The sequence below is a fragment of the Hypomesus transpacificus genome, unplaced genomic scaffold (genome assembly GCF_021917145.1).
Source record: "Hypomesus transpacificus isolate Combined female unplaced genomic scaffold, fHypTra1 scaffold_257, whole genome shotgun sequence".
Classification (NCBI taxonomy): domain Eukaryota; kingdom Metazoa; phylum Chordata; class Actinopteri; order Osmeriformes; family Osmeridae; genus Hypomesus; species Hypomesus transpacificus.
In genome coordinates this window covers 62969-88795 of record NW_025813784.1, presented here as the reverse complement: position 1 = coordinate 88795, position 25827 = coordinate 62969, and the positions used below count along the sequence as shown (strand labels likewise).

Below are 25827 nucleotides of genomic sequence, written 5' to 3'. Positions count from 1 at the left end.
TCCATATTACACAACTTGAACACGTATAACGTATAGTATATAAACTTGCCTTGCCTACTCAACATTTGCGTTACTCGCTAGCAGACTAAGTTGTTTTTGAGAGTGAGAGCAAGTCATTAGCACCAAAACGTAAAGGTGGAGCTGAAAAGCTCTGGGAGAAAAAGAACGATACGTGCGATGCATTGAGTGGGCAATGCGCGTGTACTGAGTGGGCTGGTCTGACAGTAACTCCAGGGCCACTTTTCCCCCCCAGTCCCTCGCTGTGTGTGTATACAGGGTTGGTAATGTGTGTGTTTATACAGGGTTGGTAATGTGTGTGTGTATACAGGGTTGGTAATGTGTGTGTTTATACAGGGTTGGTAATGTGTGTGTGTATACAGGGTTGGTAATGTGTGTGTTTACAGGGTTGGTAATGTGTGTGTGTATACAGGGTTGGTAATGTGTGTGTGTATACAGGGTTGGTAATGTGTGTGTGTATACAGGGTTGGTAATGTGTGTGTGTATACAGGGTTGGTAATGTGTGTGTGTATACAGGGTTGGTAATGTGTGTGTGTATACAGGGTTGGTAATGTGTGTGTGTATACAGGGTTGGTAATGTGTGTGTTTATCCGCTGGTTCGCACGTGTGACTCAAGATGTTTTAATGTACAGCAGCAGAAAATGCAAAGTACTGTTAGCATTAGTTGCGTGCATTGTGTTGCTGAATTGCCCTGTGCTTCCATGACCTGTAGTAAACTCTGGTGAAAGCTTCAAGCTACATAGTGTGACTGGCAGACTGGCAGGCCCTTTTGATGTGAACCTGTCAGAATTAATTCTCATTGTATGGACACATTCCGCCTCTCCTTAGCTGTGACAACTGAAGGATGGCGTATCAGCAAATCAGATAACTTGATCGTTCCAGGAAATGACAGTAAATGAGACAGTCTTACATGAGGGGGGTTCTACAGGTGCGTGCTTGGCTCAGAGCCCTGCTAGGCTGGTGTTGATCATGTGTTCTGCTGGTGTTGATCATGTGTCCTGCTGGTGTTGATCATGTGTTCTGCTGGTGTTGATCATGTGTTCTGCTGGTGTTGATCATGTGTTCTGCTGGTGTTGATCATGTGTCCTGCTGGTGTTGATCATGTGTCCTGCTGGTGTTGATCATGTGTTCTGCTGGTGTTGATCATGTGTCCTGCTGGTGTTGATCATGTGTTCTGCTGGTGTTGATCATGTGTTCTGCTGGTGTTGATCATGTGTCCTGCTGGTATTGATCATGTGTTCTGCTGGTGTTGATCATGTGTTCTGCTGGTGTTGATCATGTGTCCTGCTGGCGTTAGACTGTGGCTTTCATTTCTCATCCTGAGGTTCACTCACTGCTGCCTACTTTGTTCTGTAGGCAAGACAAAAGTTAGTAAGGTAATAACGAACAAGAAAAGTCTGTCCGTAATCAATAAATGTTGAGCCATGTATAAACATTCTATACTTCCCTGCTGTATATTTTAAACTGTATTACAGGCTCTAGGCCCAATAGCAAGACATACACCAAAAAAACAGAAAAAAAACAGAACAAATACATAAACACATACAAACATACTCTTATTCATGACAGTTTTAAAAGGCATCCATACCAATGTTTCCACAGATATGATTGATATCTGACCGAGCTACACCTGGGACTCGTGATCATTATTATAATACAATTTTGTGACTCATCAAGTCGAGACATAAACTTAACCATCAGGTTCCTCAATAGAGCCTGTAAAGTGCTTAGCCCTGAGTCAACAAAGAGCTTACTAGCACTGCTACACCTGGGCTTTTTCAGCAGTATCCTCAGACAGTCATTATATGCTACCTGAAGTTTGCGCAGGGTTTCCTTTTTGTAGCTGCCCCATAAAGGGGCTGCATACATTGGGGTGCAGTAAGCACGAAACAAGCTCACTTTCACGTCATCAGAACAGCAGTGGAACTTCCTGACCAACATGTTTGCCTGGACATACAACATTCGTCTCTGCCTGTACATGTCAGCATCATCTTCCATCTTGTCTTATAATTTCCTGTTTTATGAAATATTGAGATAAAACCATATAACAACTCAAAGATAAAACCCATATAAACAACTCAAAGGAAAAACTGTACAGCAATTCTATTACTTTTATTTTTAAAGTGAAAGTATTCAGCTTTTCTCAGTGTAGGCGAAGGGATAAAGGTCATTCTTTTGTGTCATGCCACCAAACAATGCAACAGCTCTGCCCAAGCATGTTGTTGTGCAAAGTCAAAGTGCCAACTTTCACATTCAATCATGGGAGTGACACTCACATCAGACAGGGGTGTGTGTCGGTGTGTGTGTGTACCAGGTTGTTAGTGTGTTTCTGTGCATGGTTGTTGGTGTGTGTTTGTGTGTGTACCCAGTGGTTAACACGTGTGTGTGTGCACAGGGTTGTTAGTGTGTGTACAGGGGCGGACTGCCCATCGGGGATACCGGGGGAATCCCCGGTGGGCCGACGGGGTTGTGACGGTCCAAAACACCGTCCCACTTCCATCACCAACCGGCCCTCCCTCTGACATCGCTAGTACCTCCAACTATTTTCCATATTACACAACTTGAACACGTATAACGTATAGTATATAAACTTGCCTTGCCTACTCAACATTTGCGTTACTCGCTAGCAGACTAAGTTGTTTTTGAGAGTGAGAGCAAGTCATTAGCACCAAAACGTAAAGGTGGAGCTGAAAAGCTCTGGGAGAAAAAGAACGATACGTGCGATGCATTGAGTGGGCAATGCGCGTGTACTGAGTGGGCTGGTCTGACAGTAACTCCCGGGCCACTTTTCCCCCCCAGTCCCTCGCTGTGTGTGTATACAGGGTTGGTAATGTGTGTGTTTATACAGGGTTGGTAATGTGTGTGTTTATACAGGGTTGGTAATGTGTGTGTTTATACAGGGTTGGTAATGTGTGTGTTTATACAGGGTTGGTAATGTGTGTGTTTATACAGGGTTGGTAATGTGTGTGTGTATACAGGGTTGGTAATGTGTGTGTTTATACAGGGTTGGTAATGTGTGTGTGTATACAGGGTTGGTAATGTGTGTGTGTATACAGGGTTGGTAATGTGTGTGTGTATACAGGGTTGGTAATGTGTGTGTGTATACAGGGTTGGTAATGTGTGTGTGTATACAGGGTTGGTAATGTGTGTGTGTATACAGGGTTGGTAATGTGTGTGTGTATACAGGGTTGGTAATGTGTGTGTGTATACAGGGTTGGTAATGTGTGTGTGTATACAGGGTTGGTAATGTGTGTGTGTATACAGGGTTGGTAATGTGTTTATCCGCTGGTTCGCACGTGTGACTCAAGATGTTTTAATGTACAGCAGCAGAAAATGCAAAGTACTGTTAGCATTAGTTGCGTGCATTGTGTTGCTGAATTGCCCTGTGCTTCCATGACCTGTAGTAAACTCTGGTGAAAAGCTTCAAGCTACATAGTGTGACTGGCAGACTGGCAGGCCCTTTTGATGTGAACCTGTCAGAATTAATTCTCATTGTATGGACACATTCCGCCTCTCCTTAGCTGTGACAACTGAAGGATGGCGTATCAGCAAATCAGATAACTTGATCGTTCCAGAAAAGGACAGTAAATGAGACAGTCTTACATGAGGGGGGTTTTACAGGTGCGTGCTTGGCTCAGAGCCCTGCAAGGCTGGTGTTGATCATGTGTTCTGCTGGTGTTGATCATGTGTTCTGCTGGTGTTGATCATGTGTTCTGCTGGTGTTGATCATGTGTCCTGCTGGTGTTGATCATGTGTCCTGCTGGTGTTGATCATGTGTTCTGCTGGTGTTGATCATGTGTTCTGCTGGTGTTGATCATGTGTTCTGCTGGTGTTAGAGTGTGGCCTTAATTTCTCATCCTGAGGTTCACTCACTGCTGCCTACTTTGTTCTGTAGGCAAGACAAAAGTAAGTAAGGTAATAACGAACAAGAAAAGTCTGTCCGTAATCAATAAATGTTGAGCCATGTATAAACATTCTATACTTCCCTGCTGTATATTTTAAACTGTATTACAGGCTCTAGGCCCAATAGCAAGACATACACCAAAAAAACAGAAAAAAAACAGAACAAATACATAAACACATACAAACATACTCTTATTCATGACAGTTTTAAAAGGCACCCATACCAATGTTTCCACAGATATGATTGATATCTGACCGAGCTACACCTGGGACTCGTGATCATTATTATAATACAATTTTGTGACTCATCAAGTCGAGACGTAAACTTAATCATCAGGTTCCTCAATAGAGCCTGTAAAGTGCTTAGCCCTGAGTCAACAAAGAGCTTACTAGCACTGCTACACCTGGGCTTTTTCAGCAGTATCCTCAGACAGTCATTATATGCTACCTGAAGTTTGCGCAGGGTTTCCTTTTTGTAGCTGCCCCATAAAGGGCTGCATACATTGGGGTGCAGTAAGCACGAAACAAGCTCACTTTCACGTCATCAGAACAGCAGTGGAACTTCCTGACCAACATGTTTGCCTGGACATACGCATTCGTCTCTGCCTGTACATGTCAGCATCATCTTCCATCTTGTCTTATAATTTCCTGTTTTATGAAATATTGAGATAAAACCATATAACAACTCAAAGATAAAACCCAGATAGACTACTCCAAGCAAAAACTGTACAACAATTCTATTACTTTTATTTTTAAAGTGAAAGTATTCAGCTTTTCTCAGTGTAGGCGAAGGGATAAAGGTCATTCTTTTGTGTCATGCCACCAAACAATAGAACAGCTCTACCCAAGCAGGTTGTTGTGCAAAGTGAAAGTGCCAACTTTCACATTCAATCATGGGAGTGACACTCATATCAGATAGGGGTTTGTGTCGGTGTGTGTGTGTACCAGGTTGTTAGTGTGTTTGTGTGCATGGTTGTTCATGTGTGTTTGTGTGTGTACCCGGTGGTTAACAAGTGTGTGTGTGCACAGGGTGGTTAGTGTGCGTATACAGGGTTGTAAATCTGTGTGTTTATCCACTGGTTCGCACGTGACTCAAGATGTTTTAGTGTACAACAGCAGAAAATGCTACGTACTGTTAGCATTATGTAACGGGTATGCAACGGACGTGGTCTTGCTCCGCCAGGGCCGTTGTTTGCTCTCATCGGGAGTCGAACCTGCCACCTCTGGACTGCCGAGCGCAACCACTACCAGCTACGCCAAAGAAAAGCTCGCTCTTCATTGACGCAGGTGGCCTGATACATGAGGTCTGAGTTTCACCAGTTCACACCGGTTACAATTAGTTGCGTGCAGTGTGTTGCTGAATTGCCCTGTGCTTCCATGACCTGTAGTAAACTCTGGTGAAAAGCTTCAAGTGTACATATCGTGACTCAGACTGGCAGGCCCTTTTGGTGTCAACCTGTCAGAACAGTAATTGATCCACACCATTAAGAATAGAAAGTTATGCAGTGTTAACTTTGCACAGAAACCTGCTTGGCTGGTGTCATCATAGGGTTTGGTGGCAAGGAATTGTGAGCTGGTCAAGGGAAGTGACTGCTTCTAATGTGTTTTTATATTGAGGGGCGAGAGTTTTAATCCAGCCTTTAGTTTATCTGATTTTGAAAGAAACCCAGTGGAATCTTTTAAAGGTTGTGACTTTATAACCGTGACCCTGCCGTCAAAGGTGAAAGGTTTGAAGCGTGCATGGCGTGACTTCCAGGCCCTAGCGCTGTTTGATTGTGTGAACTTGTCAGTCAACAATATCATTAAACAGTCACAACTTGACAGTTGCTGAAAATGAGTGACATGCAGTAAGATTTCAAAAGTTATGTGGTGTGTGTTGGGAAGAACAACTTCCTAGTGTGTAGAATTTTCTTCCTCCTAGTAAACTCAGGTGATCTTAGCCAAGGGCAGTCGTCCAATCAGAGCGCATACTGAGGGGGCTCCTACCTTTCATGGTCATTTAAGAAAATAGCACATTTTGATAACAGCAGGAAATCAAATCAAGTTATTAATCGAATGTATCAGTTTTGCTTTGTCCCTCCGTAACGGTCAAAGGTCCCTCTCATGTTATGACTGCGCTACCCTGGGTGGCCAATAGGGGCAGTAGGGTGCCCAGGAGAAGCATTCAAGCCATAAAAATATATTTGTAATTTATTCCATCACTACGGCGTTGCACTTTATTACTTTGCAGTGTATTATCTTTTCCTTGTGATTCTGTTAAGGAATTCAGGTCCACATTCTCTGAATAACCCTGAGAGCAACAGGTGTATGTTCATCACTTCCCACCTGACAGAGAACACGCCTACCTGTGCTGACAGCAGGCAGGTGCAGAACAGAATAAAAAGGCCCATTTGAGGCATCATCAGTGTCTTCACTTTGACTGAGGAGGAGAGAACAGAGATCAGATCAACGTTCTAGTGGATGTAAGTACTAACATCTCTATTTAATTGTCATTAATATCATATGTTTGCATTTGCTTGACTTTATTGGCAACACCGCTTCATTACATTAAAAAAATGACATCTATCTTTACATCTTCTAAATGTTACATGCATATTGTCTATACTTTTTGTGCTGTTTCTAATTTAGCTGTATTCTAACATTTAAAGCTAAACCACAAATTCCTTTGTATGCTGTCATATATATTTATATAAATATAATACATTAATATTAAGTAAAGAGAAATAAGCTTAATAATGATAATTAAGGCAGGCAGGTATTATTTAAGGCTGGACCAGAGACCTGCTTGCAAAACTTCAATAGCAGCTGGACTCTTTCTGATACTGAAATGACAGCTACAGAACCTTCCAAAAAATAATATCAATGTTTTTAGGAAAGAGATGCACATTTTGAAACCCTTCAAGTAGTGCAAACACTGTAGGATGAGTGAGTGACATGGCAATTGTTTGATTGTTGCTGATAGCAAGCACACTAACTAACTTGAGCTTATGTCGCTCATATGTGTATGTTTATTTTTTATTTTTAGGGTTTTTGTCTGAGGAGAATGAAGCCTCTCATGATGATGATGTCAGAGGGTCTGTTGTTGCTCCTGGTCATACAAGCTCTTCATCATGCTTCAGGTAGGATGTGAACATGTTGTTTCTGACAATGTCTATCTGCTGACAAGTCTGATAAGGAAAATCATGGACAATTTATATCACATATACTGTACGCATGGCAGCTTAACAAAATACAATGATACACAATAATTCCAATTGACTTCACTACCAGAATTTAATCTGTGTAAAAATCTGATCGCAACCGCAATTAATCGGCTGTCGGGCAACATATCAAATTCAAAGACTACAGATTTGACCTAGGATCAAATAAATCTTTTAGGATTCTCACCATTAGTCTCAGACGGCCAAATCGTGAGCAAAACCGTAAAATGTGCACCCGGCTTCTAGCACACAGTCTACTACAGGTCTAAAATCTAACAGTCGTTTTATACAGACTACATACCAGCTCTGTATGAAACGACCAATTATTTTAACAACAATTACAAATCATTATTTCATAATCATAATCATAATTTATAGGCTATATTAATCTATTAAAAATTGAGTCGGCTCTTTAGATATGCTAGCCAGCTCCCGACGTTCACCTACAAGTGACACATACAACAACATTCGCGAACGACCCATCACTAATGCGTATGTTTCAGGCGTTTCACATAGCCTTTAAGTAATTGCCAGTTTGTTAGCCTTTACCGGGGTCATATCTAGGTTTCCACTTTTGGGGGGGCTAAGCCCCTAGATAAAACCTATAATTTTTCCTGTGACCCAGCAAAACTAGGGGAGTCTGGGGGCATGTTCCCCCAGAAGAATAAAAAAAATATCCTTTTTAATAGTGTCCACTAGTGGGTTTTAGGAATAACAAATTTAGATTTAAAATATGAAAGAAAAAAAAAAGATGATTTTTTTTGGGGTGGGGCTAATGAAACTTTTGGGGGGCTCCAGCCCCCCAAATAGGGCTAGATACGCCCATGGCCTTTACCAAAAATAATGCGCTATTTTTTACCCAACCATTTGACAGCTTGGGGTGGCCAGAGGGGTGGCCAAGCTTCACTCTAGGGTGGCCACGTAGCTCCGCATATGGAGTAACCCGAGTTATTTCAGGAAATAATTACGTTTCGCCGTCAATTCTAGCACCGGATTTTAGGAATTTGGACTCAAGGCTGGAAAGGGTTAATACTGACACACACACACACACACACACACACACACACACACGCCTGTCACAGGTGCAGAGTAGGGGTGACACCTAGTGGAGAAACACAACACTACAACACACAAACATAACTAAAGCAGGACAGGGGTTGAAGACAATGAGCCCATGACATGTGTGTGCTTGTTGAAAGATGTTTCATTATTTATATCAACTTAGACATGTTGGCACAGTTACAAACGTGCCCAAACACAAAAATTAAGATGAGCTGATTTGTATATTTTTCATTCAATCTTTCAAAAAATGTGTCGGCATACAATTGATCTGGCAAGTCTTCCGTCACCATTGAATTTATTCACGTTGGCTCTATTAAAACAGTTTTTACTGTTGCTCGCAAACAGGAAATGAACACACATAATCTAGTAATTATGTAATCGTAATGCAACTTTCCCTGGGCGCTGTCTGTACTTTGTAGCTAGTGCTCAGCTGAGATTGGTCAACGGTTACTCTGGCAACCCTGCCTGCTCCGGGAGAGTGGAGATCTACCACCAGGACCAGTGGGGGACGGTGTGTGATGACATCTGGGACCTGCAGGATGCTGAGGTGGTGTGCAGACAGCTGGGCTGTGGCAGCGCCGTTTCTGCTCCGATGCACGCCAGCTTCGGCCAGGGCAGCGGGCAAATCTGGCTGGACGACGTCAGGTGTTCGGGGTCAGAGTCCTCCCTGACAAACTGCAGCCATCAGGGCTTCGGCTCACACAACTGTGGACACCATGAAGATGCCGGGGTCATCTGTGAGGGTGAGTGTTAAATCCTCCATGTTTCAACTGCAGGGCTGTTCAATGATTGACACACAAAATACACATTTCACCAATGAACCCTAAGTTACCAGCAAGCAGTGAGTTCAAACATATTCAGGATCGTATTTGTATTCTATTCAGTTTTTTTGTTACTTAACAAGTTACAAATACTTGGATTATTACATCTACAAGTTTGTCAAACCAAATTGTTGTCGTGCGACTTATTTTACAGGTTTGAAATCATTTTAAACTGTATGTATTTGCAATGTTTTCGTTCATAGTTGACATTCATTGCCTCTCAGTAAACATAGAACTTTCTTTCACTATTGACGAGCACCTGGTATCTACGGGTCATCATTCTCCCTGTTTTTATTTTGAATAACACTCAGCTGTTTTAGACCAGTCGTGTTGTTTACATTTCTTCCACAGTGAGTCGAGGGATCTCCACCACCACCCCTCCTCCCTCCACCACCCTGGTACCCACCACCCCTTCAGGAGCGGAGGGAGAGTTACGTCTGGCCGGGGGAAACAGTTTCTGCTCTGGGAGAGTGGAGATCTACCACCAGGGCCAGTGGGGGACGGTGTGTGACGACATCTGGGGTCTGAGCCATGCCCAGGTGGTGTGCAGACAGCTGGGCTGTGGCAGCGCCGTTTCTGCTCCGATGCACGCCAGCTTCGGCCAGGGCAGCGGGCAAATCTGGCTGGACGACGTCAGGTGTTCGGGGTCAGAGTCCTCCCTGACAAACTGCAGCCATCAGGGCTTCGGCTCACACAACTGTGGACACCATGAAGATGCCGGGGTCATCTGTGAGGGTGAGTGTTAAATCCTCCATGTTTCAACTGCAGGGCTGTTCAATGATTGACACACAAAATACACATTTCACCAATGAACCCTAAGTTACCAGCAAGCAGTGAGTTCAAACATATTCAGGATCGTATTTGTATTCTATTCAGTTTTTTTGTTACTTAACAAGTTACAAATACTTGGATTACTACATCTACAAGTTTGTCAAACCAAATTGTTGTCGTGCGACTTATTTTACAGGTTTGAAATCATTTTAAACTGTATGTATTTGCAATGTTTTCGTTCATAGTTGACATTCATTGCCTCTCAGTAAACATAGAACTTTCTTTCACTATTGACGAGCACCTGGTATCTACGGGTCATCATTCTCCCTGTTTTTATTTTGAATAACACTCAGCTGTTTTAGACCAGTCGTGTTGTTTACATTTCTTCCACAGTGAGTCGAGGGATCTCCACCACCACCACTCCTCCTCCCTCCACCACCCTGGTACCCACCACCCCTTCAGGAGCGGAGGGAGAGTTACGTCTGGCCGGGGGAAACAGTTTCTGCTCTGGGAGAGTGGAGATCTACCACCAGGGCCAGTGGGGGACGGTGTGTGACGACATCTGGGGTCTGAGCCATGCCCAGGTGGTGTGCAGACAGCTGGGCTGTGGCAGCGCCGTTTCTGCTCCGATGCACGCCAGCTTCGGCCAGGGCAGCGGGCAAATCTGGCTGGACGACGTCAGGTGTTCGGGGTCAGAGTCCTCCCTGACAAACTGCAGCCATCAGGGCTTCGGCTCACACAACTGTGGACACCATGAAGATGCCGGGGTCATCTGTGAGGGTGAGTGTTAAATCCTCCATGTTTCAACTGCAGGGCTGTTCAATGATTGACACACAAAATACACATTTCACCAATGAACCCTAAGTTACCAGCAAGCAGTGAGTTCAAACATATTCAGGATCGTATTTGTATTCTATTCAGTTTTTTTGTTACTTAACAAGTTACAAATACTTGGATTACTACATCTACAAGTTTGTCAAACCAAATTGTTGTCGTGCGACTTATTTTACAGGTTTGAAATCATTTAAAACTGTATGTATTTGCAATGTTTTCGTTCATAGTTGACATTCATTGCCTCTCAGTAAACATAGAACTTTCTTTCACTATTGACGAGCACCTGGTATCTACGGGTCATCATTCTCCCTGTTTTTATTTTGAATAACACTCAGCTGTTTTAGACCAGTCGTGTTGTTTACATTTCTTCCACAGTGAGTCGAGGGATCTCCACCACCACCCCTCCTCCCTCCACCACCCTGGTACCCACCAGCCCTTCAGGAGCGGAGGGAGAGTTACGTCTGGCTGGGGGAAACAGTTCCTGCTCTGGCAGAGTGGAGATCTACCAACAGGGCCAGTGGGGGACGGTGTGTGATGACATCTGGGGTCTGAGCCATGCCCAGGTGGTGTGCAGACAGCTGGGCTGTGGCAGCGCCCTGTCTGCTCCAACATCTGCCAGCTTCGGCCAGGGCAGCGGGCCCATCTGGCTGGACAATGTCAGGTGTTCGGGGTCAGAGTCCTCCCTGACAAACTGCAGCCATCAGGGCTTCGGCTCACACAACTGTGGACACCATGAAGATGCCGGGGTCGTCTGTGAGGGTGAGTGTGAGAGGCTTGGTAACACACACGAGACAGTCTGGCAGAGAGAGACCCAGAAGACTGGGTTATAGAGGTGGGCAGTCAGACTGCTTAGTGATGACACACACCTGTCACAAGGAGGAGCAGAATAAAGGTGACACCTAGTGGAGAAACACAACACTACAACACACAAACATAACTAAAGCAGGACAGGGGTTAAAGACAATGAGCCCACGACAGGTGTGTGCTTGTTGAAAGATGTTTCATTATTTATATCAACTTAGCCATGTTGGCACAGTTACAAACGTGCCCAAACACAGAAATTAAGATGAGCTGATTTGTATATTTTTCATTCAATCTTTCAAAAAATGTGTCGGCATACAATTGATCTGGCAAGTCTTCCGTCACCATTGAATTTATTCACGTTTGCTCTATTAAAAACAGTTTTTACTGTTGCTCGCAAACAGGAAATGAACACACATAATCTAGTAATTATGTGATCGTAATGCAACTTTCCCTGGGCTGCTGTCTGTACTTTGTAGCTAGTGCTCAGCTGAGATTGGTCAACGGTTACTCTGGCAACCCTGCCTGCTCCGGGAGAGTGGAGATCTACCACCAGGACCAGTGGGGGACGGTGTGTGATGACATCTGGGACCTGCAGGATGCTGAGGTGGTGTGCAGACAGCTGGGCTGTGGCAGCGCCGTTTCTGCTCCGATGCACGCCAGCTTCGGCCAGGGCAGCGGGCCCATCTGGCTGGACGACGTCAGGTGTTCGGGGTCAGAGTCCTCCCTGGCGAACTGCAGCCATCCAGGCTTCAGTTCACACAACTGTAGACACAGTGAAGATGCCGGGGTCGTCTGTGAGGGTGAGTGTTAAATCCTCCATGTTTCAACTGCAGGGCTGTTCAATGATTGACACACAAAATACACATTTCACCAATGAACCCTAAGTTACCAGCAAGCAGTGAGTTCAAACATATTCAGGATCGTATTTGTATTCTATTCAGTTTTTTTGTTACTTAACAAGTTACAAATACTTGGATTATTACATCTACAAGTTTGTCAAACCAAATTGTTGTCGTGCGACTTATTTTACAGGTTTGAAATCATTTAAAACTGCATGTATTTGCAATGTTTTCGTTCATAGTTGACATTCATTGCCTCTCAGTAAACATAGAACTTTCTTTCACTATTGACGAGCCCCTGGTATCTACGGGTCATCATTCTCCCTGTTTTTATTTAGAATAACACTCAGCTGTTTTAGACCAGTCGTGTTGTTTACATTTCTTCCACAGTGAGTCGAGGGATCTCCACCACCACCACCCCTCCTCCCTCCACCACCCTGGTACCCACCACCCCTTCAGGAGCGGAGGGAGAGTTACGTCTGGCCGGGGGAAACAGTTTCTGCTCTGGGAGAGTGGAGATCTACCACCAGGGCCAGTGGGGGACGGTGTGTGACGACATCTGGGGTCTGAGCCATGCCCAGGTGGTGTGCAGACAGCTGGGCTGTGGCAGCGCCGTTTCTGCTCCGATGCACGCCAGCTTCGGCCAGGGCAGCGGGCAAATCTGGCTGGACGACGTCAGGTGTTCGGGGTCAGAGTCCTCCCTGACAAACTGCAGCCATCAGGGCTTCGGCTCACACAACTGTGGACACCATGAAGATGCCGGGGTCATCTGTGAGGGTGAGTGTTAAATCCTCCATGTTTCAACTGCAGGGCTGTTCAATGATTGACACACAAAATACACATTTCACCAATGAACCCTAAGTTACCAGCAAGCAGTGAGTTCAAACATATTCAGGATCGTATTTGTATTCTATTCAGTTTTTTTGTTACTTAACAAGTTACAAATACTTGGATTATTACATCTACAAGTTTGTCAAACCAAATTGTTGTCGTGCGACTTATTTTACAGGTTTGAAATCATTTTAAACTGTATGTATTTGCAATGTTTTCGTTCATAGTTGACATTCATTGCCTCTCAGTAAACATAGAACTTTCTTTCACTATTGACGAGCACCTGGTATCTACGGGTCATCATTCTCCCTGTTTTTATTTTGAATAACACTCAGCTGTTTTAGACCAGTCGTGTTGTTTACATTTCTTCCACAGTGAGTCGAGGGATCTCCACCACCACCACTCCTCCTCCCTCCACCACCCTGGTACCCACCACCCCTTCAGGAGCGGAGGGAGAGTTACGTCTGGCCGGGGGAAACAGTTTCTGCTCTGGGAGAGTGGAGATCTACCACCAGGGCCAGTGGGGGACGGTGTGTGACGACATCTGGGGTCTGAGCCATGCCCAGGTGGTGTGCAGACAGCTGGGCTGTGGCAGCGCCGTTTCTGCTCCGATGCACGCCAGCTTCGGCCAGGGCAGCGGGCAAATCTGGCTGGACGACGTCAGGTGTTCGGGGTCAGAGTCCTCCCTGACAAACTGCAGCCATCAGGGCTTCGGCTCACACAACTGTGGACACCATGAAGATGCCGGGGTCATCTGTGAGGGTGAGTGTTAAATCCTCCATGTTTCAACTGCAGGGCTGTTCAATGATTGACACACAAAATACACATTTCACCAATGAACCCTAAGTTACCAGCAAGCAGTGAGTTCAAACATATTCAGGATCGTATTTGTATTCTATTCAGTTTTTTTGTTACTTAACAAGTTACAAATACTTGGATTACTACATCTACAAGTTTGTCAAACCAAATTGTTGTCGTGCGACTTATTTTACAGGTTTGAAATCATTTAAAACTGTATGTATTTGCAATGTTTTCGTTCATAGTTGACATTCATTGCCTCTCAGTAAACATAGAACTTTCTTTCACTATTGACGAGCACCTGGTATCTACGGGTCATCATTCTCCCTGTTTTTATTTTGAATAACACTCAGCTGTTTTAGACCAGTCGTGTTGTTTACATTTCTTCCACAGTGAGTCGAGGGATCTCCACCACCACCCCTCCTCCCTCCACCACCCTGGTACCCACCAGCCCTTCAGGAGCGGAGGGAGAGTTACGTCTGGCTGGGGGAAACAGTTCCTGCTCTGGCAGAGTGGAGATCTACCAACAGGGCCAGTGGGGGACGGTGTGTGATGACATCTGGGGTCTGAGCCATGCCCAGGTGGTGTGCAGACAGCTGGGCTGTGGCAGCGCCCTGTCTGCTCCAACATCTGCCAGCTTCGGCCAGGGCAGCGGGCCCATCTGGCTGGACAATGTCAGGTGTTCGGGGTCAGAGTCCTCCCTGACAAACTGCAGCCATCAGGGCTTCGGCTCACACAACTGTGGACACCATGAAGATGCCGGGGTCGTCTGTGAGGGTGAGTGTGAGAGGCTTGGTAACACACACGAGACAGTCTGGCAGAGAGAGACCCAGAAGACTGGGTTATAGAGGTGGGCAGTCAGACTGCTTAGTGATGACACACACCTGTCACAAGGAGGAGCAGAATAAAGGTGACACCTAGTGGAGAAACACAACACTACAACACACAAACATAACTAAAGCAGGACAGGGGTTAAAGACAATGAGCCCACGACAGGTGTGTGCTTGTTGAAAGATGTTTCATTATTTATATCAACTTAGCCATGTTGGCACAGTTACAAACGTGCCCAAACACAGAAATTAAGATGAGCTGATTTGTATATTTTTCATTCAATCTTTCAAAAAATGTGTCGGCATACAATTGATCTGGCAAGTCTTCCGTCACCATTGAATTTATTCACGTTTGCTCTATTAAAAACAGTTTTTACTGTTGCTCGCAAACAGGAAATGAACACACATAATCTAGTAATTATGTGATCGTAATGCAACTTTCCCTGGGCTGCTGTCTGTACTTTGTAGCTAGTGCTCAGCTGAGATTGGTCAACGGTTACTCTGGCAACCCTGCCTGCTCCGGGAGAGTGGAGATCTACCACCAGGACCAGTGGGGGACGGTGTGTGATGACATCTGGGACCTGCAGGATGCTGAGGTGGTGTGCAGACAGCTGGGCTGTGGCAGCGCCGTTTCTGCTCCGATGCACGCCAGCTTCGGCCAGGGCAGCGGGCCCATCTGGCTGGACGACGTCAGGTGTTCGGGGTCAGAGTCCTCCCTGGCGAACTGCAGCCATCCAGGCTTCAGTTCACACAACTGTAGACACAGTGAAGATGCCGGGGTCGTCTGTGAGGGTGAGTGTTAAATCCTCCATGTTTCAACTGCAGGGCTGTTCAATGATTGACACACAAAATACACATTTCACCAATGAACCCTAAGTTACCAGCAAGCAGTGAGTTCAAACATATTCAGGATCGTATTTGTATTCTATTCAGTTTTTTTGTTACTTAACAAGTTACAAATACTTGGATTATTACATCTACAAGTTTGTCAAACCAAATTGTTGTCGTGCGACTTATTTTACAGGTTTGAAATCATTTAAAACTGCATGTATTTGCAATGTTTTCGTTCATAGTTGACATTCATTGCCTCTCAGTAAACATAGAACTTTCTTTCACTATTGACGAGCCCCTGGTATCTACGGGTCATCATTCTCCCTGTTTTTATTTAGAATAACACTCAGCTGTTTTAGACCAGTCGTGTTGTTTACATTTCTTCCACAGTGAGTCGAGGGATCTCCACCACCACCACCCCTCCTCCCTCCACCACCCTGGTACCCACCACCCCTTCAGGAGCGGAGGGAGAGTTACGTCTGGCCGGGGGAAACAGTTTCTGCTCTGGGAGAGTGGAGATCTACCACCAGGGCCAGTGGGGGACGGTGTGTGACGACATCTGGGGTCTGAGCCATGCCCAGGTGGTGTGCAGACAGCTGGGCTGTGGCAGCGCCGTTTCTGCTCCGATGCACGCCAGCTTCGGCCAGGGCAGCGGGCAAATCTGGCTGGACGACGTCAGGTGTTCGGGGTCAGAGTCCTCCCTGACAAACTGCAGCCATCAGGGCTTCGGCTCACACAACTGTGGACACCATGAAGATGCCGGGGTCATCTGTGAGGGTGAGTGTTAAATCCTCCATGTTTCAACTGCAGGGCTGTTCAATGATTGACACACAAAATACACATTTCACCAATGAACCCTAAGTTACCAGCAAGCAGTGAGTTCAAACATATTCAGGATCGTATTTGTATTCTATTCAGTTTTTTTGTTACTTAACAAGTTACAAATACTTGGATTATTACATCTACAAGTTTGTCAAACCAAATTGTTGTCGTGCGACTTATTTTACAGGTTTGAAATCATTTTAAACTGTATGTATTTGCAATGTTTTCGTTCATAGTTGACATTCATTGCCTCTCAGTAAACATAGAACTTTCTTTCACTATTGACGAGCACCTGGTATCTACGGGTCATCATTCTCCCTGTTTTTATTTTGAATAACACTCAGCTGTTTTAGACCAGTCGTGTTGTTTACATTTCTTCCACAGTGAGTCGAGGGATCTCCACCACCACCCCTCCTCCCTCCACCACCCTGGTACCCACCACCCCTTCAGGAGCGGAGGGAGAGTTACGTCTGGCCGGGGGAAACAGTTTCTGCTCTGGGAGAGTGGAGATCTACCACCAGGGCCAGTGGGGGACGGTGTGTGACGACATCTGGGGTCTGAGCCATGCCCAGGTGGTGTGCAGACAGCTGGGCTGTGGCAGCGCCGTTTCTGCTCCGATGCACGCCAGCTTCGGCCAGGGCAGCGGGCAAATCTGGCTGGACGACGTCAGGTGTTCGGGGTCAGAGTCCTCCCTGACAAACTGCAGCCATCAGGGCTTCGGCTCACACAACTGTGGACACCATGAAGATGCCGGGGTCGTCTGTGAGGGTGAGTGTGAGAGGCTTGGTAACACACACGAGACAGTCTGGCAGAGAGAGACCCAGAAGACTGGGTTATAGAGGTGGGCAGTCAGACTGCTTAGTGATGACACACACCTGTCACAAGGAGGAGCAGAATAAAGGTGACACCTAGTGGAGAAACACAACACTACAACACACAAACATAACTAAAGCAGGACAGGGGTTAAAGACAATGAGCCCACGACAGGTGTGTGCTTGTTGAAAGATGTTTCATTATTTATATCAACTTAGCCATGTTGGCACAGTTACAAACGTGCCCAAACACAGAAATTAAGATGAGCTGATTAGTATATTTTTCATTCAATCTTTCAAAAAATGTGTCGGCATACAATTGATCTGGCAAGTCTTCCGTCACCATTGAATTTATTCACGTTTGCTCTATTAAAACAGTTTTTACTGTTGCTCGCAAACAGGAAATGAACACACATAATCTAGTAATTATGTGATCGTAATGCAACTTTCCCTGGGCTGCTGTCTGTACTTTGTAGCTAGTGCTCAGCTGAGATTGGTCAACGGTTACTCTGGCAACCCTGCCTGCTCCGGGAGAGTGGAGATCTACCACCAGGACCAGTGGGGGACGGTGTGTGATGACATCTGGGACCTGCAGGATGCTGAGGTGGTGTGCAGACAGCTGGGCTGTGGCAGCGCCGTTTCTGCTCCGATGCACGCCAGCTTCGGCCAGGGCAGCGGGCCCATCTGGCTGGACGACGTCAGGTGTTCGGGGTCAGAGTCCTCCCTGGCGAACTGCAGCCATCCAGGCTTCAGTTCACACAACTGTAGACACAGTGAAGATGCCGGGGTCGTCTGTGAGGGTGAGTGTTAAATCCTCCATGTTTCAACTGCAGGGCTGTTCAATGATTGACACACAAAATACACATTTCACCAATGAACCCTAAGTTACCAGCAAGCAGTGAGTTCAAACATATTCAGGATCGTATTTGTATTCTATTCAGTTTTTTTGTTACTTAACAAGTTACAAATACTTGGATTACTACATCTACAAGTTTGTCAAACCAAATTGTTGTTGTGCGACTTATTTTACAGGTTTGAAATCATTTAAAACTGTATGTATTTGCAATGTTTTCGTTCATAGTTGACATTCATTGCCTCTCAGTAAACATAAAACTTTCTTTCACTATTGACGAGCACCTGGTATCTACGGGTCATCATTCTCCCTGTTTTTATTTAGAATAACACTCAGCTGTTTTAGACCAGTCGTGTTGTTTACATTTCTTCCACAGTGAGTCGAGGGATCTCCACCACCACCACCCCTCCTCCCTCCACCACCCTGGTACCCACCAGCCCTTCAGGAGCGGAGGGAGAGTTACGTCTGGCCGGGGGAAACAGTTTCTGCTCTGGGAGAGTGGAGATCTACCACCAGGGCCAGTGGGGGACGGTGTGTGACGACATCTGGGGTCTGAGCCATGCCCAGGTGGTGTGCAGACAGCTGGGCTGTGGCAGCGCCGTTTCTGCTCCGATGCACGCCAGCTTCGGCCAGGGCAGCGGGCAAATCTGGCTGGACGACGTCAGGTGTTCGGGGTCAGAGTCCTCCCTGACAAACTGCAGCCATCAGGGCTTCGGCTCACACAACTGTGGACACCATGAAGATGCCGGGGTCATCTGTGAGGGTGAGTGTTAAATCCTCCATGTTTCAACTGCAGGGCTGTTCAATGATTGACACACAAAATACACATTTCACCAATGAACCCTAAGTTACCAGCAAGCAGTGAGTTCAAACATATTCAGGATCGTATTTGTATTCTATTCAGTTTTTTTGTTACTTAACAAGTTACAAATACTTGGATTATTACATCTACAAGTTTGTCAAACCAAATTGTTGTCGTGCGACTTATTTTACAGGTTTGAAATCATTTTAAACTGTATGTATTTGCAATGTTTTCGTTCATAGTTGACATTCATTGCCTCTCAGTAAACATAGAACTTTCTTTCACTATTGACGAGCACCTGGTATCTACGGGTCATCATTCTCCCAATATTTATTTAGAATAACACTCAGCTGTTTTAGACCAGTCGTGTTGTTTACTTTTCTTCCACAGTGAGTCGAGGGATCTCCACCACCACCACCCCTCCTCCCTCCACCACCCTGGTACCCACCACCCCTTCAGGAGCGGAGGGAGAGTTACGTCTGGCCGGGGGAAACAGTTTCTGCTCTGGGAGAGTGGAGATCTACCACCAGGGCCAGTGGGGGACGGTGTGTGACGACATCTGGGGTCTGAGCCATGCTCAGGTGGTGTGCAGACAGCTGGGCTGTGGCAGCGCCGTCTCTGCTCCAACACATGCCAGCTTCGGCCAGGGCAGCGGGCCCATCTGGCTGGACAATGTCAGATGTTCGGGGTCAGAGTCCTCCCTGACAGAGTGCAGCCATCGGGGCTTTGGATCACACAACTGTAGACACCATGAAGATGCCGGGGTCGTCTGTGAGGGTGAGTGTTAAATCCTCCATGTTTCAATTTCAGTACCATATTTTACGGTAAAAAAAGCCGCTGTTTGTACTGCTATTTTACAGTTTTCGTGTGCTTGTGCGTCTTATATTTCGAAGCGGCTTATAGCCCGGTTTTAGAACAAAAAAGTGTCTTTGTCTCAAGATCTCTACAGACCTTGCAGCTAATGTTATGCTCAACACTTGACTTATTAAATGAAAGAGGAATTATTTACTGTGTCATCTCAGTTACACTACCAGGGCTTGGAAATACAGTGACTTGCTAAAGTAGGCAAATGGCTAGTAGAACGCAACATTTCATAATCATTTCAGTTAATCAAACGGCTGCAAGACCCACGGAAATGTTATAGGCTAGGCTAGCTAGCAAAATAACGTTAGCATTGCTAACAGCAATACTAATTCAACTTTGGTAGTGTAACCAAGCTCTTTGTAAGTTTGTTTTAGATATGATCGTGTGAACAATAAGACACGGACGCTGTCTCTTTTCATAACTTGTATTTTACCACTGCTCTTCTTGACATGCCATTGGAACAGCCCTCACTGTGACTACTGTCACATAGAACGGTCTGCCTAGGCCAGCTCCAGCACACCTGATTCAAATGAACGATCATTCTCAGGCTTGGATAACGACCATTCATTTGAATCAGGTGTGCTGGAGCAGGGAAACATCTAAAACATGCAGGACTGAGGCTCTCGAGGACCAGGGTTGGCCACCCCTGGCCTAGGCTATGCTTGGGATTTGCAAGCTAGCTAAACTTATAAAATATCTAAAATTATTTTGTAGACATAAGAATGGATTCTGCCACTAAATGAGCGACTTGGCTTTATTTCTGGACATAGCATCCACAACCGAAGTGTGTAACATTTACACAATGTTACGTACTCGTGCATTGCTCTTGGTACCCAGATGCCCCGCGGGAAGCTGAAAAGCGACTAAATTAACTTTATTATTATTAGCATTAGCTTAGTTAAATAAGCATTGTTTGGAGTTCTATTGTTGTGTTCGTTCTGTTTTGATATGTGTAATGCTATGGTCTATAGTTTAGATAACATGAGTGTTCACCCTGATTGGGAATGTTGTCTAGTTAGATGGCTGTCCAAGCTGTGTGTATCTTTGTTAAAGAATGTATTGATCCACGCAATAACATCAACGTGCGTGCAAAATTACGACTGAATTTTCTGGTGCGGATTGTATTTAAATTTACCAACACAATTTGCTTGTTCTGGGGGTGTGTGGGTTGTACATGTTGTGAAGTGTTTTCTGTTGAACACGCCTTAACATTACATTTGTCATTCTCTTAAAATGTATCTTTCAGAATTAATTTACAGATCAATTTCTAGACAGCTTCTTAGCGTTGTTGTTGTTTACCTCTCTTCCAAGTTTTTCGAGTGATCACCACCACCACCCTTCCTCCAACCACCACCACCAGTAAGTGTAAACACGGCGATTAATGTCACCTGGACTTATGAGTGGACAGAATTAAGTGTTCTAAACTAGACAAAAGGAGCACAGTGCAACTGCCAAATGAACTTTGACATGTATGCAGGAGAAATCATATTTGTGTACTGTATGTCTCGACAGTATCTGTGAAAGGAGGATTTAACTTTTTTTTGAGTGTGATGTTAATTATTTTACTTGACTTTCTTTCTCACGTCCCCTCTTTTTTTTTAAGTCACCCCAGAGTTGGTTTGTGGGAGGAGCTACCTGGATGTGGGTCTCCTCAAGTCTCAGCTAGCAGCCAAACGTTTGGACTCCTCCTCTGCTCACCTGGCCAACGCCCGCTGCTCCGCCCATCAGGAGATTAACGGGACGGTGTGGTTCCAGATGGAGCGCTGGGAGGGCAGCTGTGGAACCACTCTGACGGTGAGGACACGGTGACTCTACCAGTCTGCCTGTTTCTGCCTGATTGATCAACCCTGCACAGGCTGGGTAAATCCTATTGTCCTCTTCCTTCTCTCTCCAGACCAACGGCAGCCACGCCATCTACTCCAACAGTCTGTTTGTCTACCCGGTCAGTGAGACCATGGTTCAACCCCTGAGGATCCCTTTCTCCTGCTCCTATCCTCTGGAGACAGAGGCCAGCCTGGATGTGGCCATCAAACCATACCTGGAGTAGGTGGACCCTCACAAACTCAAACATTGACACACTTAGTTTCCACTTTAACTTGTGTGTTCTGACTTTGTTGCTTACTTGTTCCATATCTTGTCAGTCTTGAAGGTGCGGAGAAAGATGAGGGTTCCCAGGCCAGGGCCTCCATGTCTCTGTTCCGTGATGCCAACTACACAGCTCCTTACTCTGCAGGCCCAGTCACTCTGCCCCTGGGCTCCATCCTGCATGTGGGCGTGTCTGTTGAAGAGACGGACGCTGAGGCTTTTGTGGTCGTTCTGGAGGACTGCTACGCCACCCACTCCCCTGATCCTGATGACCTCCTGAAATACTTCCTCATCCAGCACAAGTACGTGACCCTGGAGAGGGGAACAGAAGTGTGTGTGTGTGTGTGTGTGTTTGTCTAACTCCCCTGTTCCTCCAGGTGTTCTACCGACCGTCACCAGGTGACCGTGGAGGAGAGTGGCTTGTCCCTCCAGGCTCGCTTCTCTGCGCTGCTGTTCCTGTTCCAGGGGGACTACAGGGACGTCTACCTGCACTGCAGCCTCAACCTGTGTGACCAGAGGACCTCCTCCTGCTCTCCTGTGAGTCCTCCCACCCTCCTTCCTGGTCTCTCTGACTCTCTGGTCTCTCTGACTGTCTCTCTGGTCTCTCTGACTCTCAGACTCTCTGAATCTCTACTCTCTCTGGTGTCTCTCCACAGATGTGTTCAGGAAGGTCTGTCCGCTCTGTTGACGAACTCATACCCCTCAAGCCCGTCACCATCGGACCAATCACCTGTGAGTATAAACCACAACCATGATGAGTCATAATGTCATCATAGTAACGGTCTCCCTGGTAACACTATGTTTGTCCCTGACCTCTGACCTCCAGGGGTCCAGAGTCTGGAGTGAGCTGATGAAGTCACACCTCCCTCAGAACGGCTTCATGACCATCCCTATGGCAACCAGCTCAGGCTCTCTCCTGTCTCCTGTCTTTTTAAAATGTTAACCCTAGAAAGTATGACAGAACACCCTGCAAATTATTAACTTTAAACATTAAATTGTGGGTTACGGTTTATAGAGGTTTGCATTCTATAGTCATTTTTACTATAGGGAATAGTGGGAACACTGGGTAATAAGTATACTCAATTAACGTACTACTTTTCTTTAACTTAATCATGTATCTGGAACCGAAGCAGGGATTGTTTATGTAATAATCAAGGCTTTATGAATTCTGTCTCTAATAAAGAAATAACCATTATTATCAGATTTTTACTGTCATTCATCATCAGATTCATTTTGTGCATGTCTGTAAACATTTTAATGTACAACAGTAGAACATGCTGAGTACTGTTAGCATTAGTTGTGTGCATTGTGTTGCTGAATTGCCCTGTGCTTCCATGGCATCTAGGAAACTCTGGTGAAAAGATTCAAGCTATATAGTGTGACTGGCAGGTCCTCAGGCTGTTTTGATGGGAAGCTGTTGGATAACTTGGTTATCTGGTTATCCAAGCTAGTTACAGTTATAAGAAACAATAGCATTGCTTATCTTGTTGGATTTGATTGATGTGCTGTTTCATCGTTCAAGTGTGTGGAATGTTGGACTGGAGCTCATGGGTGCAGGAGCCTGACACACATGTCTCCAACTGAGAGACATGACAGAAATGCAGCGTACATTTCGCACAGAAACCTGCTTGACTAGCTTTGTTGTACTGTTTGCTGTGGCACGGGATTAGAGTCTAACCTTCATTTCTCATCAAAGTTAGGGGTTGATTCACTGCTGTCTACTTTGTTGAACTGGAAATGGACACACATGTTCTATTAATGCTAATTGGCCACCTGCAATAAAGTAGCACGGCGCTCTATTTTCTTGTTTTTATCTTCCCTCCTGTTTTCCTCGTCAGGGATCCCTGTGCACATGTTGACTTGTGACGGGTTAGTGCTCCAAATTCAATGTGCCGCTTTACAACATTTACATTTACATTTATTCATTTAGCAGACGCTTTTATCCAAAGCGACTTCCAAGAGAGAGCTTCACAAAGTGCATAGGTCACTGATAATAACAACAAGATAGCCCCACAGCATTGCGGGTAGTCAAAAACAAGAAGTACATATTGTGAACAACCAAAAAATAGTGCTAAAGGGAAGAAACCATAAGAGCATGTAGTTAAACAAGTTAAAATTACACAACATTAATCTCTAAGTGCAGGTGTACCTGTAGGAAAGCAATAAAAATAGGATTAACTAAAAAAGAAGAATACAACAGTTTAAATCAGCTACCACTAACCAACAAGAGCAACAGTCTAAGCAAGAGTCATTGTGAACCTTGAGGAAACTAGCGTTGGATTCAGCAAACCATTCCTAAGTACCATTGTACTCCCGGAACAAGTGCGACTTACAAAAGTGCTTGCGCCAAATAACCCATCGTCTCACGGATGTCTGTAAAGCAGAACATGTTACACTGCTTAATTGTATATATGTCATACTGTCTGTCATGCCCCTGTGCTTCCATCCCCTCTAGAAAATACCCCACAGGAACGTTGTAACCTAATCTAAAAAGTTCCACTGGGTGGCTGTACATGCTCACAGTAAAATGCTAATTACTGCTAGCATTATTAGCATTAGCATTAGCTGCATTAGCATGATCTGCATTAGCATTATCTGCATTAGCATTATCTTCTATGGAACAGACTGCATGTACCCTTCGTGCCCTCTATTGAACTGGTGACAAGCTTCTGTCGTCCATAGCATGACTGGCAGGGCACTTGCTTGTTCCGGAAGTCACTTGCTTGTTCCGGAAGTCACTTGCTTGTTGCGGAAGTCACTTGCTTGTTGCGGAGGTCACTTGCTTGTTCCGGAAGTCACTTGCTTGTTCCAGTAAATAATAGATACTCATGCATTGAGAATTTGAAAGTTATGCATTGTTCATTTGGCACATATACCACCGTGGCTAGTGTCGCTGCATTTTTCTATTGTTGACCTGTCAGATGAACAATCAGATTAATCCTGGAAGCCATGAAAAGGTTAAACTGGGGGGGTGTACAGGTCCTTCTCAAAAAATTAGCATATTGTGATAAAGTTCATTATTTTCCATAATGTAATGATAAAAATTAAACTTTCATATATTTTAGATTCATTGCACACAAACTGAAATATTTCAGGTCTTTTATTGTTTTAATACTGATGATTTTGGCATACAGCTCATGAAAACCCCAAATTCCTATCTCAAAAAATTAGCATATTTCATCTGACCAATAAAAGAAGTGTTTTTAATACAAAAAAAGTCAACCTTCAAATAATTATGTTCAGTTATGCACTCAATACTTGGTCGGGAATCCTTTTGCAGAAATGACTGCTTCAATGCGGCGTGGCATGGAGGCAATCAGCCTGTGGCACTGCTGAGGTGTTATGGAGGCCCAGGATGCTTCGATAGCGGCCTTAAGCTCAGCCAGAGTGTTGGGTCTTGCGTCTCTCAACTTTCTCTTCACAATATCCCACAGATTCTCTATGGGGTTCAGGTCAGGAGAGTTGGCAGGCCAATTGAGCACAGTAATACCATGGTCAGTAAACCATTTACCAGTGGTTTTGGCACTGTGAGCAGGTGCCAGGTCGTGCTGAAAAATGAAATCTTCATCTCCATAAAGCTTTTCAGCAGATGGAAGCATGAAGTGCTCCAAAATCTCCTGATAGCTAGCTGCATTGACCCTGCCGTTGATAAAACACAGTGGACCAACACCAGCAGCTGACATGGCACCCCAGACCATCACTGACTGTGGGTACTTGACACTGGACTTCAGGCATTTTGGCATTTCCTTCTCCCCAGTCTTCCTCCAGACTCTGGCACCTTGATTTCTGAATGATATGCAACATTTGCTTTCATCCGAAAAAAGTACTTTGGACCACTGAGCAACAGTCCAGTGCTGCTTCTCTGTAGCCCAGGTCAGGCGCTTCTGCCGCTGTTTCTGGTTCAAAAGTGGCTTGACCTGGGGAATGCGGCACCTGTAGCCCATTTCCTGCACACGCCTGTGCACGGTGGCTCTGGATGTTTCTACTCCAGACTCAGTCCACTGCTTCCGCAGGTCCCCCAAGGTCTGGAATCGGTCCTTCTCCACA

The 25827-nt window shown here is 45.3% G+C and overlaps 1 protein-coding gene across 17 annotated transcripts in view; it reads left to right on the top strand.

Moving 5' to 3' along the window:
* The window catches only part of LOC124462865 (deleted in malignant brain tumors 1 protein-like), a 67420-nt gene extending 44439 nt beyond the window's left edge, over window positions 1-22981 (top strand). For 3 of the 17 annotated variants that reach the window (XM_047014543.1, XM_047014552.1, XM_047014551.1), the window contains 21 exons: window positions 8603-8926; window positions 9356-9739; window positions 10169-10555; window positions 10985-11368; window positions 11890-12213; window positions 12643-13029; window positions 13459-13845; window positions 14275-14658; window positions 15180-15503; window positions 15933-16319; window positions 16749-17132; window positions 17653-17976; window positions 18406-18792; window positions 19222-19608; window positions 21007-21054; window positions 21299-21489; window positions 21590-21738; window positions 21837-22082; window positions 22158-22317; window positions 22437-22512; window positions 22607-22981. In XM_047014543.1, coding sequence (XP_046870499.1) covers window positions 8603-8926; window positions 9356-9739; window positions 10169-10555; window positions 10985-11368; window positions 11890-12213; window positions 12643-13029; window positions 13459-13845; window positions 14275-14658; window positions 15180-15503; window positions 15933-16319; window positions 16749-17132; window positions 17653-17976; window positions 18406-18792; window positions 19222-19608; window positions 21007-21054; window positions 21299-21489; window positions 21590-21738; window positions 21837-22082; window positions 22158-22317; window positions 22437-22512; window positions 22607-22626 — 6044 coding nt within the window. In that variant the 3' untranslated portion in view covers window positions 22627-22981. Of the gene's footprint in view, window positions 1-6320; window positions 6384-6946; window positions 7041-8602; window positions 8927-9355; window positions 9740-10168; window positions 10556-10984; window positions 11369-11889; window positions 12214-12642; window positions 13030-13458; window positions 13846-14274; window positions 14659-15179; window positions 15504-15932; window positions 16320-16748; window positions 17133-17652; window positions 17977-18405; window positions 18793-19221; window positions 19609-21006; window positions 21055-21298; window positions 21490-21589; window positions 21739-21836; window positions 22083-22157; window positions 22318-22436; window positions 22513-22606 lie in introns of those variants that run through there. The other 14 variants (XM_047014560.1, XM_047014547.1, XM_047014548.1 and 11 more) reach the window with 14 other exon arrangements.
* The last annotated feature ends 2846 nt before the right edge of the window (window positions 22982-25827 follow it).